This window comes from Salmo salar, chromosome ssa23, assembly GCF_905237065.1.
Source record: "Salmo salar chromosome ssa23, Ssal_v3.1, whole genome shotgun sequence".
Lineage (NCBI taxonomy): Eukaryota > Metazoa > Chordata > Actinopteri > Salmoniformes > Salmonidae > Salmo > Salmo salar.
In genome coordinates, this window is record NC_059464.1 from 12,728,303 (window position 1) to 12,742,916 (window position 14,614).

The 14,614-nt window shown below is 42.5% G+C and overlaps 1 protein-coding gene across 2 annotated transcripts in view; it reads right to left on the reverse strand.

Moving 5' to 3' along the window:
• The window catches only part of LOC106584072 (desmoplakin), a 36,060-nt gene extending 21,906 nt beyond the window's left edge, over positions 1-14,154 (reverse strand). Inside the window, exons 1-15 of one of the 2 annotated variants that reach the window (XM_014168912.2) lie at positions 13,750-14,154; positions 9,442-9,535; positions 8,036-8,169; positions 7,535-7,685; positions 4,212-4,337; positions 3,990-4,049; positions 3,607-3,774; positions 3,012-3,116; positions 2,572-2,793; positions 1,943-2,098; positions 1,629-1,783; positions 1,352-1,478; positions 892-1,078; positions 505-788; positions 210-388 (exon numbers count right to left, since the gene is read on the reverse strand). In XM_014168912.2, coding sequence (XP_014024387.2) covers positions 210-388; positions 505-788; positions 892-1,078; positions 1,352-1,478; positions 1,629-1,783; positions 1,943-2,098; positions 2,572-2,793; positions 3,012-3,116; positions 3,607-3,774; positions 3,990-4,049; positions 4,212-4,337; positions 7,535-7,685; positions 8,036-8,169; positions 9,442-9,535; positions 13,750-13,943 — 2,342 coding nt within the window. In that variant the 5' untranslated portion in view covers positions 13,944-14,154. The remainder of the gene's footprint in view (positions 1-209; positions 389-504; positions 789-891; positions 1,079-1,351; positions 1,479-1,628; positions 1,784-1,942; positions 2,099-2,571; positions 2,794-3,011; positions 3,117-3,606; positions 3,775-3,989; positions 4,050-4,211; positions 4,338-7,534; positions 7,686-8,035; positions 8,170-9,441; positions 9,536-13,749) is intronic. The other variant, XM_014168913.2, reaches the window with a different exon arrangement.
• Positions 14,155-14,614: the final 460 nt, after the last annotated feature.

Here is a 14,614-nt window from a genome sequence, read left to right on the forward strand (position 1 = left end):
AAGAGAGAGAGAAGAAGGGGGAGAGAGATGCAAAGAATGAGAGAGAGATGGAGAGAGAGAATTTGTCAAAACAAATGAGTTACACTTGAGCTATGACTGGTGAGTGTTTGGAAGAGTTTGTCTGTACATAGAGTACCACTACGGGTATGCTGCAAGAGAACTCTTTCAGGCTGTGGGTGTATGCTCATACACTACAGTATAATGGTTACCTCTGTAGGTATGCTGCGGAGCACTCGTCCAGACTGCCCAGTCTCTCGTTGATGAGGCCGAGTTGGCTGTGCAGGAACGTGGCTTTGTCAGAGTCAGTCATGTTCTCCAGTTCCTTCAGAACACGCTCCTTTAGACGCAGGTACTCCTCACGGATAGAGTCCACGTCCCGCTGTACAGACTGGGGAAAACACACACATTTAGTCACATGCACAAACACAAACCTACATACCCAGTAGTACTCCTAGTAAAGTACACTCCTAGGTATACTCTCTGTGTGTTTGTGTGTGTGTGTACCTCTAGCTGTGTGATCCTCAGGCCACAGTCATGTGCTCCATCCTCTGCCAGACAGATGTGGATGTGCTGAGTAAGCCCCGCCTCTGCCCCCTCCAGTCTCAGTCTGAGCTCGTGCAGCTCCGTCAGGCTCTGCGATGTCACCGACGCCACCTTCTTCTTAACCACTACCTTCTTCACATGATCTTGCTTAGTCGCCACTACCTTGGCCTCCTCTTTCTTGGCCGCCAGTATCCTGGCTCCCTCCTCTGCTTTGATCTTCTCCTCGTTGGCGGTCTGTTGTGCAGCTAGGGACAGAGAGATGAAATGCTGGTGTCATTTACTGTAAGGTACAGATCCAATTTAGGTTATTGACATGCACTCAGAGTAGAGAGGTGTATATCTTCTCACTGTAAGCAGGTAGCTGGACCAGCAGGTGGTCGTAGTGAGCATGGGCACCAGTGTACTGGCTCTCGATGCTCCTCTTGTCCTCGTCCTTGAACATCTCGGAGCCATGGCAACAGTGGGTGAACTCTGAGTAGTGTGTCTCCAGACTCTTCAGGATGCTGCGGTACTCCTCGGGACGCATACGGGACAGCTGAAAGGACACAATAATGAAGTTCTCGTTCTCGTTTTTTTTTTCAATTATTAAGTATGACGAAGGTCATACTTATTTAGGTTATATATTCTGTTATTACCATTTTTATGTGTTTTTTTTGTAATCCTAGCGTAAGTAAATAGTGGGCTGTATAGCAAAGCGCAACCCTGACATTTTATCTAGTCGTGGTCTTCTAAGTAGTTACAAGGATGTGTTTACGGAGATTATGGTAGTGACAATGATAGTGGTTAACGCAGTGACTTATAGACTTACCATGGTGATGGTGAGTGAGTTGATACGTGTGAGGTCCTGGACATAGTACTGCCAGGAGATGAGACTCTTGATGTTGATGTAGAGCTGATTCCACACAGACAGGATGGCCTCATAGTACTGCTCATTCCTGATGGACCACACAACACTGATGGTGATTTGATTCTCACATTGTGTGTGTGTGTGTGTGTGTGTGTGTGTGTGTGTGTGTGTGTGTGTGTGTGTGTGTGTGTGTGTGTGTGTGCGTGCGCACTGGGTGCCTGCATGTGTGTGTTCTTACTTGTTGGCCAGGTTGATGCCAAGGGAGTTGGGTGGTGGCACCAGCAGACAGACAGAGGGCACCAGCATGTCCAGTCCTCCTGGTCCTGTCACCTGCCACTTACTACGCTGGGAGTTGTCTTTCAGTATGCCCTCGTTGCCCTTCAGAATCACCTTCTATTGAGGGACATGCACAATGTTAGACAGGTGTGTGTGTGTGTGTGTGTGTGCGTGTGCATGCATGTAAGAGAGAGAGAGAGAGAGAGAGAGAGAGAGAGAGAGAGAGAGAGAGAGAGAGAGAGAGAGAGCTTGTGTGTGTATATGCATGTCTCGGACCTGGTCTTGTTTGAAGTCACACAGGGCCTGTACTATAACAGGAATACTGCTCTTTTCCTCTTCAGGGTTACGTGGTCTGAGCCTCACGATGCTCTTGGACTTGTTGACCAGGTGCTGCACCTGCCTCTTATTCTCCATGATCCGCTCCTTCTCTTTCTGTTGGAGGTTAAGGGTCAGAGGTCAATATCCCTATCTGAGGAAAGGGGGAGCAATTCTATTTGGGGTATCTAAACAAATTACTTCCTATTCCACACGTAGTGAACTAGTTCTTCACCGGAGTGACTACACTCTTAGAAGAAATATGTGATATATAGAACCTTAAAGGGTTCTTTAGTTGTCCCCATTGGAGAACTCTTTGAAGAACCATTTTTGGTTGCAGGTAGAACCTTTTGTTCCAGAAAGAACCCTTTCTACAGAGGGAACCCAAAAATGGTTCTACCTGGAACCAAAAATTGTTCTACCTGGAACCAAAAATGGTTATCTTAATGGAGACAGCCAAAGAACCCTTTTGGAACCCTTTTTTCCAAGAGTGTACAGTCAAACGTAGTGCACTATATGTGGAATTGGGTGTTTGAGAAATAACCTTGTACAGTATATCTGTGGTACCTTCAAAGATTTACATGTCTTACCTCCAGGCCTTTGAGTAGTTCCAGCAAGTTTTCAAGGGGCGTGTTTCTGTCGCTGGTGAACTTCTTACGGATGTTCTCATGCACCTGCTGCAGCTTATCGTACATCTCATTGGCCTCCTTGAAGAACTCGCTGTAGGCAGCATTCTCCTTCAGGTGGACATGTATACACTTGGTGATCTGGAGGAGCCAGCTCCACTGGGTCTGCAGAGTGTCCATGTAGGCCTGTGAAAAAAAAAAGAAGGATAGAGGGATTAAAGAACGAATAAAAGGGGGATTGAAAGGAAGATGAGAACTCATATCAAAATAACCATCACAGCAAATTAGATTGCTAGACATTGCTAGATATCATGGGCCCTAGGAAGAGTAGGTTTTGCGACTGTAACAGCTAATGGCGATCCAAATAATCAAATAGATATTCTTCTAGACAGACATCTCCTAACCTCGATCTTGTCAGAGGCAGGGTGGGGGTTCTTCAGAAGGCTGTCCACTTTCAGCTTCAGTTTATTCAGGTCCTTCTCCTTCTCCTCCAGGGCACTCATCAGTTTCTGACAGAGAAAAACAACACAGTTTACAGACAACACAGTTATGGCAAAACTGGAGAGATAGAATGACTCTTAGGCCCTGGGGACCCATTGGGACTTAAGAATGATATGTGGTTTCATTGCACAAGTCTCAGAGGTTTGGCAATTGGCATTATACTTCCCTAGGGTACATAATGCAAAACAGATTAACATCACATAATGATATACAGACACACAATACACTAGACGTGCCAGTCACGGGACTAGAGATTAACAAACTTTACCAATGATCAGGAACAATTACAGCTAGTTTGCGTCCCAAATGTCACCATATTCCCTACATTAGTGCAGAGCCCTGGTCAAAAGTAGTGCACTATATAGGGAATCGGGTTCCATTTGGGATGCAGACAGCCTGTTTGGCCTCTATGGGAATCATCAATTAGCCTCTCCGCCCTCCCACTGTGACACTTCCCCCCTTTGACCCTTGACCTTTAACCCTTGACCCAGTCCTTACCGAATAGCTCTCCTGCTTCTTGGGGATGTAGAGGTCGATGTTCTTGTCCCCCCAGTCAAACACCAGCTCCTCCTCCTCTCTCACGTTCACCCACATGATCTGTCTACTGATCGCCTCAATGATCTGCTGCATCTCCCTCAGCTGGCTGCTACGACCATGAGACATTTTCTGACAGAGCGAGAAACATGGTGAGACTCATCAATAGTTAGGGACAATCAATAAAGTCACAAATCCATTGTGGCATGACTACCATAGGCAGACAAATGAAAACAAACATGTTCAGTACAACACAAACCTAAAAAAAGATAATATAATGGTACAACAAACGTATTATGCAGTAATGCAGGGGTGTGTATGTGTGTTTTCCCCAGAGCCTCTGTCACCTGCAGCGTGTCCCATTCCTGATCAAGAGCATACTGGTTGGCCTTGTCTCCTTTCTTAATCTGTAGGGAAGAACACACAAACACAGAGAGAATCACACACACACACTCAGTCAGAATCACACACAAACACACTCCCAGAAATAGAATGTGTATGAGAGACAGTGTGAAAGTAACTGTGTCTGTGTTTGTGACAGGTGTGTATGTGTGTATGAGCGTACCCACCAGTTCAACCTTGGCCTTGTCCACCTCGGGGCTTCTCTGTATCGAGCTGTGGAACTTGCTGTGGCTGATCAGCTGCTGCTCAATGTCTGCAGAGTTATCTCCCCACTGAGAGGTCTCTATCAGATGCTGGAACACAAACACATTACGATCCCATTATAACTACATCTCAAATACATTATAACTACATGTCAAAAACATTATAACTACATGTCAAATACATTACAACTACATGTCAAATACATTACAACTACATGTCAAATACATTATAACTACATGTCAAATACATTATAACTACATGTCAAATACATTATAACTACATGTCAAATACATTACAACTACATGTCAAATACATTACAACTACATCTCAAATACATTATAACTACATGTCAAATACATTATAACTACATCTCAAATACATTACAACTACATGTCAAATGCATTACAACTACATGTCAAATACATTATAACTACATGTCAAATACATTATAACTACATGTCAAATACATTATAACTACATGTCATATACATTGTAACCTCACAACCACAACACACACCTTAACCATAACACAAATACACATCTTAACCACAACACACACACACACACACACACACACACACACACACACACACACACACACACACACACACACACACACACACACACACACACACACACACACACACACACCACACACCTTAACCATAACACAAATACACCCTCAACCACAACACACACACACACACACACACACACACAGCTCAACCATCGTGAGAAGGCTCCCATGCTAGAACAGGCTCCCATGCTAGTAGTGTGAAGTACGGTAAACGCTTACCCTCTGTAAGCCTAACACTAAAAACCAACCAAGAAGAAAATATGGTATGTCAGGAATTCCCCAATAGACAGGGAGTCTGAGCCACTAAGACCAGAACATAGCCTAGCTTTCACATTGGTTTGAGCAGATTGGGTTGCATAATATGAGTGTGCGTGTACACAGTATTCAACTTGGTACAATGCTTAACATACAGTTACACTACGTCTAGCCTCGACCGTGACTTCTGCATGTGTGTACAAGTGACAAAGCAGGCATAACCGCCAACACAACCTGCTCTATCCTTTTCTGTTCGTTCTCCAGTTTGCAAAAAGCTGGCAGTGGAAGGTGTTCAATAGCAAGGATGACGTATATCACCTGTGGTTGTGATAACTGTACATTGCAGTAGGAGGGTTAAGGTTACTTTAAGACTATTACAGTACTGCGTGTGATTGTGTGTGTGCCATTTCAGGTGAATTCAGATCGAAATGAAGTTTGAGTGTCAGTGTGTTATCTGCACTGACCTCTCAGACACACACCTGCCCTTCAGGACTAACCAATTAATGTACAGTGGCAAGAAAAAGTATGTGAACCCTTTGGAATTATCTGGATTTCTGCATAAATTGGTCATAAAATTAGATCTGATCTTCATCTAAGCCACAACAATAGACAAACACAGTCTGCTTAAACTAATAATTCACAAATGATTGTATTTTTCTTGTCTATATTGAATACATCATTTAAACATTCACAGTGTAGGTTGGAAAAAGTATGTGAGCCCCTAGGCTAATGACTTCTCCAAAAGCTAATTGGAGCGAGGAGTCAGCTAATCTGGAGTCCAATCAGTGAGACGAGATTGTAGATGTTGGTTAGAGCTGCCCTGTCCTATAAAAAAAACACTCACAAAATTTGAGTTTGCTATTCACAAGAAGCATTGCCTGATGTGAACCATGCCTCGAACAAAAAAGATCTCGGAAGACCCAAGATTAAGAATTGTCGACTTGCATAAAGCTGGAAAGGGTTACAAAAATATACCTAAAAGCCTTGATGTTCATCAGTCCACGGTAAGACACATTTTCTGTAAATGGAGAAAGTTCAGCACTGTTGCTACTCTCCCCAGGAGTGGCCGTCCTGCAAAGATGACTGCAAGAGCACAGAGCAGAATGCTCATTGAGGTTAAGAAGAATCATAGAGTGTCAGCTAAAGACTTACAGAAATCTCTGGAACATGCTAACATCTCTGTTGACGAGTCGACGATACGTAAATCACTAAACAAGAATGGTGTTTATGGGAGGATACCACAGAAGAAGCCACTACTGTCCCAAAAAGAAATTACTGCATGTCTGAAGTTCGCAAAAGAGCAGCCGGATGTCCCACAGCATTACTGGCAAAATATTCTGTGGACAGATGAAACTACAGTTGTGTTGTTTGGAAGGAATTCACAACACTATGTGTAGAGAAAAAAAAGGCACAGCACACCAACATCAAAACTTCCTCCCAACTGTAAAGTACGGTGGAGGGAGCATCATGGTTTGGGGCTGCTTTGCTGCCTCAGGGCCTGGACAGCTTGCTATCATCGACGGAAAAATGAATTTCCAAGTTTATCAAGACATTTTGCATAAGAATGTTAGGCTATCTGTCTGCCAATTGAAGCTCAACAGAAGTTGGGTGATGCAACAGGACAACGACCTAAAACACAGAAGTAAATCAACAACAGAATGGCTGCAACAGAAGAAAATACGCCTTCTGGAGTGGCCCAGTCAGAGTCCTGACCTCAACCCGATTGAGATGCTGTGGCTAGACCTCAAGAGAGCGGTTCACACCAGACATCCCAAGAATATTGCTGAACTGAAACAGTTTTGTAAAAAAGAATGGTCCAAAATTCCTCCTGACCATTGGGCAGGTCTGATCCGCAACTACAGAAAACATTTGGTTGAGGTTATTGCTGCCAAAGGAGGGTCACCCAGTTATTAAATCCAATGGTTCACATACTTTTTCCACCCTGCACTGTGAATGTTTACACGGTGTGTTCAATAAAGACATGAAAACGTATAATTGTTTGTGTGTTATTAGTTTAAGCAGACTGTGTTTGTCTATTGTTGTGACTTAAATGACGATCAGATCAAATTTTATGACCAATTTATGCAGAAGTCCAGGTAATTCCAAAGGGTTCACATACTTTTTCTTGCCACTGTATGTGTGGGGGAATGGAGAAAATTCAAAGGGTCAAGTGTTTCAAAATGATGACTTTAATACAATATGAACTGGGGGTGTTTTGCAAAAAATAAATGTATTACATCTTCCTGGCAGGTTGCAGGTATACAACATTGACGTTGTGCAATCCTATGTAACTCATATATATCATACGCTTTCCTGCACTGGCATTACACATATGACTGCATGCAGTTCTTCTGAAGGGGAACAGGTGGCAGCAATAATATTACGCAATCCCGTAGCATATGCCTTCCTACACGGGAATTACACATCTGTCCTGTAGGGTGTGGTTCTCCTTACCTTCTGGTGTCCAATCCAGGCCATGGCCTCGTTAATGCTCCACCCAGCTTCCTCCCAAGCGCCACTCCCTCGGCTCCCCCGGCGCCGCCTCTGCATGGTCCCGTTTATGGCCATGTGGACTCCCGTCAACTGGTCCCTACACATCTCCACACTATGGAGGGGGGAGGGGGAGCGAATGTCAATGTTAAACTCTTCCTGAAACTCTTCCCCAGGTCGTTGCTGTAAAATATAATTTGTCCTCAGTCAACTTACCTGGTAAAATAAGATGACATAAATAATAAAAGAAACACATGAACACCTGCGTAACCCTAACAGTGTAGAGGAAAAAGGGAAAGAGACAGAAGTGAAGGAGAGGTATATTGTGCGGAGCAATATTAGTCATCTGTTCGCGTATCTGACCTCAAACAGTGAGAGGGAACGGGGAATAGAGAGAGAAACAAGGAGAATGGATATTGGTTTATCTGTATGCGGTAGTGGTGGTCATCTCATAGCGTGTCTAACCTTCGGACCACGCTATCGTTGGGTTGTCCCATCTGTCTGAGGTCCAGAGCACATGCCTTCAGCTGCCCTATGGTCTCTCTGGCCATGGCCATGTAGTGATCTGCCTCCACTGTGCCGCGCCCAGAATCGCCGCCCTGCAGGACACACAGGGAAATGTCAAACACACATTATGGCTTTGTACATTATGTTCAGTCTAGCCTCAACTTGCCGTTCTTGGTTTCTCAAACGAGAATACGGTAGACTATATTCAGTCAGGTAAATCCTTCAGTTTAAGACCCAGTTAAAAATCAGTTAAGGACCATAATGTATAGTTCATGAGGATGCAATGCATAATCTTTCTGTCCGGATAGCTTCTATCTGTAGGCTAATTGACTGTTGGCACAGTAGTGTACTTTAATAGTTAAAAAAGTACATTCTGTGACAGGTCACGGCCAACTGAACACTTTCCCTGGGTTAGATTTCATTGTTGGTGTGTGTTTAAAGATAATCCCTGGGTTTACTGCGGACTGTGTGCTAGACACACGCTGACATGCACTTCTTATTCTCACTTCATGCGTGACCAGAACGCGCACACGCTGAGTCGACGACACCTGCACGAACATGCTGAACGTGCCAAATATGGCAGAGACAGATGCGAAATATAATCTGACATGATTCTGATAAGACGTGGCTTGACAGGCCGAAAGGATTTAAAAGCTGTTTTAAGATCTTCTGCGCACATGAAGCGGAAGGGCGAAGTCACACCTGACAGAGCATGTTTCACAAATGCCTTAGCCAACCGCAGACACACAGTTGTGAAGACTCGTCATCAGAGTGAGTGTGTCCAGTCTAATGACCTGTTATGGATCATCTCATTACTTGAATATAATAAACCCGACATTTAAAGGGATAGTGCGAGACTTTGGTCATACTCGCTGTACCGGTAGACTTCCAGTCATTTTGCTAGCTCTCGTTAGCTTTAGCTCACAAAACGACCTGTAACTTCTTTCACACTGCACGTAGAGACATGCAAATGGCATCATTGAGTTCATCTGATTCTGGGTAACTAGGTAAACGCCTAAGTTGAAAATCGCGCAGTATCCCTTTAAGAAACCTAACAGTCATGTTCCTCTGCTGATTAAATGCATAGACCTACTTGTACTAACACACCACAATTCCACTAAAGCAAGTCAGGAGGGGCTTGGTTGCAGGATTGGTATAGTAATCTTAGCTTTCATACCTCAGTCTACAGGTGCAGTACATGTCTTAATCAGAGTGTCTGATTACATTTACCGTTGCCAGACATGAGACTAACTGTACTTAGACTAACATCATGACCAAAGCCAGTATCTCAAAGCAGACAGGACATGAAGTACAGAATTAAATAGAACACTGTTGTTATATATCTATGGTGGGTAGTGACTTACAGCCTGTAGGTAGTGTTCTGCTTCCCTCAGGTAGTCCTGACACTGGCCCTGCAGGATGTAGGCCTTCTGGTGGAGGCCACCGAGGGGGAACTGTCTGTAGGAGACATGGAGGGAAGGGTTATAATCAACATCTTACTGTAATCCAACCGGTCAATGTTAGGGTACCAGTCAATCAAATAATATTTTGCAAACAAGTTGTGTGGTTGTATTGTGTTATAGGCTACCTGAGGCCTAGGACCTGCATGTAACAGGGGTTAGCCTGGAGCAGTTTAAGTCAGAGGTAGACGCATATCAAATATCGCCGTTTCGGTTGCATTCCCCTGCCCTGCCTTCAGTTTTTAAGTGTTTTTAAAGCCAAAACTTTGTTAACTGTCACTTTTAACTTAGCATTTAAAGTAGTTTCATGATTATCATTATTGTTATCGGTATATATGTCAACATCATCGATAATATAAACATCATTATCATAATCATCTTCATCATCAAACAACATTGTAATCAGCATCATCATCAATATCCCCATCATCAATTACACTTTCTGCTATGTACATCAATGATCCCAAAGGTTTACTGTAATGAGTTATTATCTTAGTGTAGCAATTAGCAAGTCTTTAGTTATCCGAGGATGATGCCGCTATGCCCTGGTTGAATTGAGCATGAGTGCAGGGATAGACAAAGGGGAAATGTGAGTCAAGAGAACTGTCACATTTTCCCTATGCCATTTGCAACACAACAACACAGAGGCTGCATTTACACAGGGAGCCCAATTTTGATCTTCTTGTCCACACTAATTGGTCTTTTGACCAATCAGATCAGCTCTGAAAAAGATCTGATGTGAAAAGATCTGATGTGACTGGCAAAAAGACCAATTAGTGGGAAAAAATAGAATTGGACTGCCTGTGTAATCGCAGACATATTCAACTATAACCATAACCTCTATAGTGTAGACTATAGAATTGTATAGGTTGATATCAATAAAATGTCACAATACGGTTCAGAGCGTTCAATTTTGCTGCTGGGGGAACAAGGAGACGACCCCCAGGTCCACTAAAACCATTGACAACTACTTGGTTTTAATATCATCACCTCTTGAAGAGTATAGTCAGAAACACATAACCGATTATTCCACATTTAGCTCTGTCATTAGAGTTATACAGCAAGTAACTGCATGCTGTTTATGATCATAGCCCATTAACTAGCCATATTGACGTGATCTGTTATTAGCTTGCTAGCCATTTTGACATGCAATATTTATGCATTAGTTCTAACATTATATAACATGTATATTTCTTTCATGGGCAAAAATTCAGTCCATAGGACTGAAAATGTATGATTTCAACCAGCATGTCTCTGTCACTAACAAATATAGTCATGGGTGGTAACTCAACAATTCACTCGAAAAGGCAAGGCACACTGGGAAATTATATTGGAGCCGTGGCTTGGTGGGGATGTGGCTTTGAATTAATTGTTTTTGGCCACATGTGAGTGGAAGTGTTGTACCAGTTGAAGTGCTCTTTGGTTATGTTTATTAAAGTTTGAGCATGTCTGCTACTAGTTCTGAAGTCTTTGTACATGCTTATATAAGAGCATGTGGCACTAAAGACTCGTAAACATTATTGTAATGTCCTTAATCCAACACAAGTGACCTTGTCAAGAGATACAGACCTACATTGTCTTCAGAAGGTATTCATACCCTGTGATTTATTCCACATTTTGTTGTTACAGCCTGAATAAAAAAAAATGTTAAATGTATTTTTGTCTCACCCATCTTTCACACAGTACCCCATGATGACAAAGTGAAAACATGTTTTTAGAAATGTTTGCTCATTTATTCAAAATGAAGTACAAAGGTATCTAATTTACATACAGTACCAGTCAAATGTTTGGACATACCTACTCGTTCAAGGGTTTTTCTTTGTTTTTACTAAGACATCACAATTATGAAATAACACATATGGAATAAATTAGTAACCAAAAAAGTGTTAAACAAATCAAAATATGTTTTATATTTGAGATTCTTCAAAGCAGCCACCCTTTGCCTTGATGACAGCTTTGGACACTGTTCACATTCTCTCAACCAGCTTCACCTGTAATGCATTTCCAACAGTCTTGAAGGAGTTCCCACATGCTGAGCACTTGTTGGCTGCTTTTCCTTCACTCTGTGGTCCAACTCTTCCCAAACCATCTCAATTGGGTGGTCAGGTGATTGTTGAGGCCAGGTCATCTGATGCAGCACTCCATCACTCTCCTTCTTGGTAAATCTGCCCTAACACAGCCTGGAGGTGCGTTGGGTCACTGTCCTGTTGAAAAACAAATGATAGTCCCACTAAGTCCAAATTAGATGGGATGGCGTATCACTGCAAAATGTTGTGGTAGCCATGCTGCTTAAGTGTGCCTTGAATTCTAAATACATCACCGACAGTGTTACCAGCAAAGCACCCCCACACAATCACATCTTCTCCTCCATGCTTCACGGTGGGAATCCTACTCTGCATCTCACAAAGACATGGTGCTTGGAACCAAAAATCTCAAGTTTGGACTCATCAGACCAAAGGACAGATTTCCACCGGGTCTAATGTTCATTGCACGTGGCCAAAACAATTCTCTTCTTCCTATTGGTGTCCTTTAGTAGAGGTTTCTTCTTTGCAGCAATTTGACCATGAAGGCCTGATTCACGCAGTCTCCTCTGAATAGTTGATGAGATGTGTCTGTTACTTGAACTCTGTGAAGCATTTATTTGGGCTGCAATATTCTAAGGCTGGTAACTCTAATGAACTTATCCTCTGCAGCAGAGGTAACTCTGGGCCTTCCTTTCCTGTGGCGGTCCTCATGAGAGCCAGTTTCATCATAGTGCTTGATGGTTTTTGCGACTGCACTTGAAGAAACTTTCAAAGTTCTTGAAATTTTCCGCATAGACTGACCTTTATATCTTAAAGTAATGATGGACTGTCGCTTCTTTTTGCTTATTTGAGCTGTTCTTGCCATAATATGGACTTGGTCTTTTACCAAATAGGGCTATCTGCTGTATACCACCCCTACCTTGTCACAACACAACTGATTGGCTCAAACGCATTAAAAGGGAAAGAAATTCCAGAAATGTACATTTTACAAGGCACACCTGTTAATTTAAATGCATTCTTTGTCACATTTTTTGTACTTTTACTTTAGTGCCTTATTGCAAACAGGATGCATGTTTTGGAAAAAAATATATTCTGTACAGACTTCCTTCTGTTCATTTTGTCATTTAGGTTAGTATTGTGGAGTAACTACAATGTTGTTGATCCATCCTGAGTTTTCTCCTATAACAGCCATTCAAATCTGTATGTCTCTACATGCAGTTGGCCTCATGGTGAAATCCCTGAGCGGTTTCCTTCCTCTCCGGCAACTGAGTTAGGAAGGACGCCTGTATCTTTGTAGTGATTAGGTGTATTGATACATCATCCCAAGTGTAATTAATAACTTCACCATGCTCAAAGGTATATTAAATGTCTGTTTTTTTATGTGGGAAAAGTCAAGGGGTACTTTCTGAAGGCACAGCATTTGCATAATGGTTAAAATACCATGAGGTGTAATTGCACAACACCATTGGTGCAAACTATACACACTTCCTAGTGTTCTTTTTTAAAATTAAGTTCTGTAATGTGTATTATGTTGATTACTTTCTGTAAAAAAAAGATTAATAGCATAACACCATTGGTGTAAACTATATACACTTCCTAATGTTAAAAATACTATATGAGGTGGTATTGCATAACCCTAAAAGTGTTCATTCCTTAACACTGAAAAAGTGTAATAGTGTCAGCTCTAAGCACAGTTTTAATTTAACACTGAAAAGGGTGGACCCATTTAGACACTGGCCCATAGTTAAATGTAACACTAAATGTCAGTGTTGATTTAACGCTGAAGAATTTGCTGTGTGGTTAATTTTCTGTATTTTTGGGGGGGTTGTCAGCAGGTCGTTAAACTTGGAAACAAATACCTCTCAATGATGCCTAATAAATTATTAACTGGGTCGGCACTCACAGATAGATAATATTCGCCCCTGCCATAGCCTAGGCTATATATATATACGACAACGACACAGGCCTATAATTATCCCACCGACAAAATCAAGATCTTGACATAAAAAAAGAATGAACTAGATTGAAATAATGTGTTAGATGACACGGTTATATAGTGCATTGTATTTATCTTCAGTGGCAATGGAGTTGTAGCCTAGTTCAAATGTATACGGGCAAGTGAAAGCAATTGTGTAACCCAGGACCCTACAGCACAATACGGGCCTTTTGAAGAAAAAACTATTCTTACCCCTGTCCGTATCCACCACCTCCCATGGAAGTCTTTGAGTAGCTGTAAGTATTATCATCCATGTACTCCTGTCCATATCTATTACCACCGTGCACTTCGCTCTGGGCATACTGTCCAGTTCCCCCGCTCAGGTCGGGCCTGGACCCGATACTGCGGCTGACATGAAGCCCCCTCTGGGACCCGTATAGACTCATCTCTGGATCCAAAAAGTTAGAAAACTCCGCTGGAGAAAAATGGTGGATGAAGAGTTTGTAATCGTGGCTGCAGTGCGCAAAAGCTGTCAGAGGGGACTGTGTGAAGCGGTTGGTGATCCCTCTTGCACCTGTCTGCGGAGCAGCGTCCCTAGGCAGCACCGACTTGATCTGCAACACGGAAAAGTATCGTTTTTGGCAAAACAAAACAGACCACACCTTTTATCAACCTACTTTTGATTTAGAGTTTTTTTCTTTCCACGTCCCCGGCCCTCCTCTATCTCAACCTGTACTCAGGGGTAGATGTATCATAGTAAACGTAAACTGTCTTCCTCCATTTAGTATGATATGTACGTTTCGTAGCCAAGGTGGAGAAGTGGTGTGTGTGTTTGGTTTGGTTCTTCTATCCTTGTGGGCACCTAAAATCCCCAAAAGTCCCCACAAGGATAGTAAAACTAGGAAAAAATCTACCTCGTGGGGACATGTCCCATGTCAAAGGATATTTTAAGTTTATACAAAGGATATTTTAAGTGTATGGGTTAGGGTTACAATTAGGGTTAGCATTAGGGTTAGGGTAAGTGGTTAGTGGTTAGGGTTAGGAGTTAGGTTTAGGGTTTGGGTTATGGGTTAGAGTTAAGGGAAATAAGATTTTGAATGTCCCCACGAGGACAGAA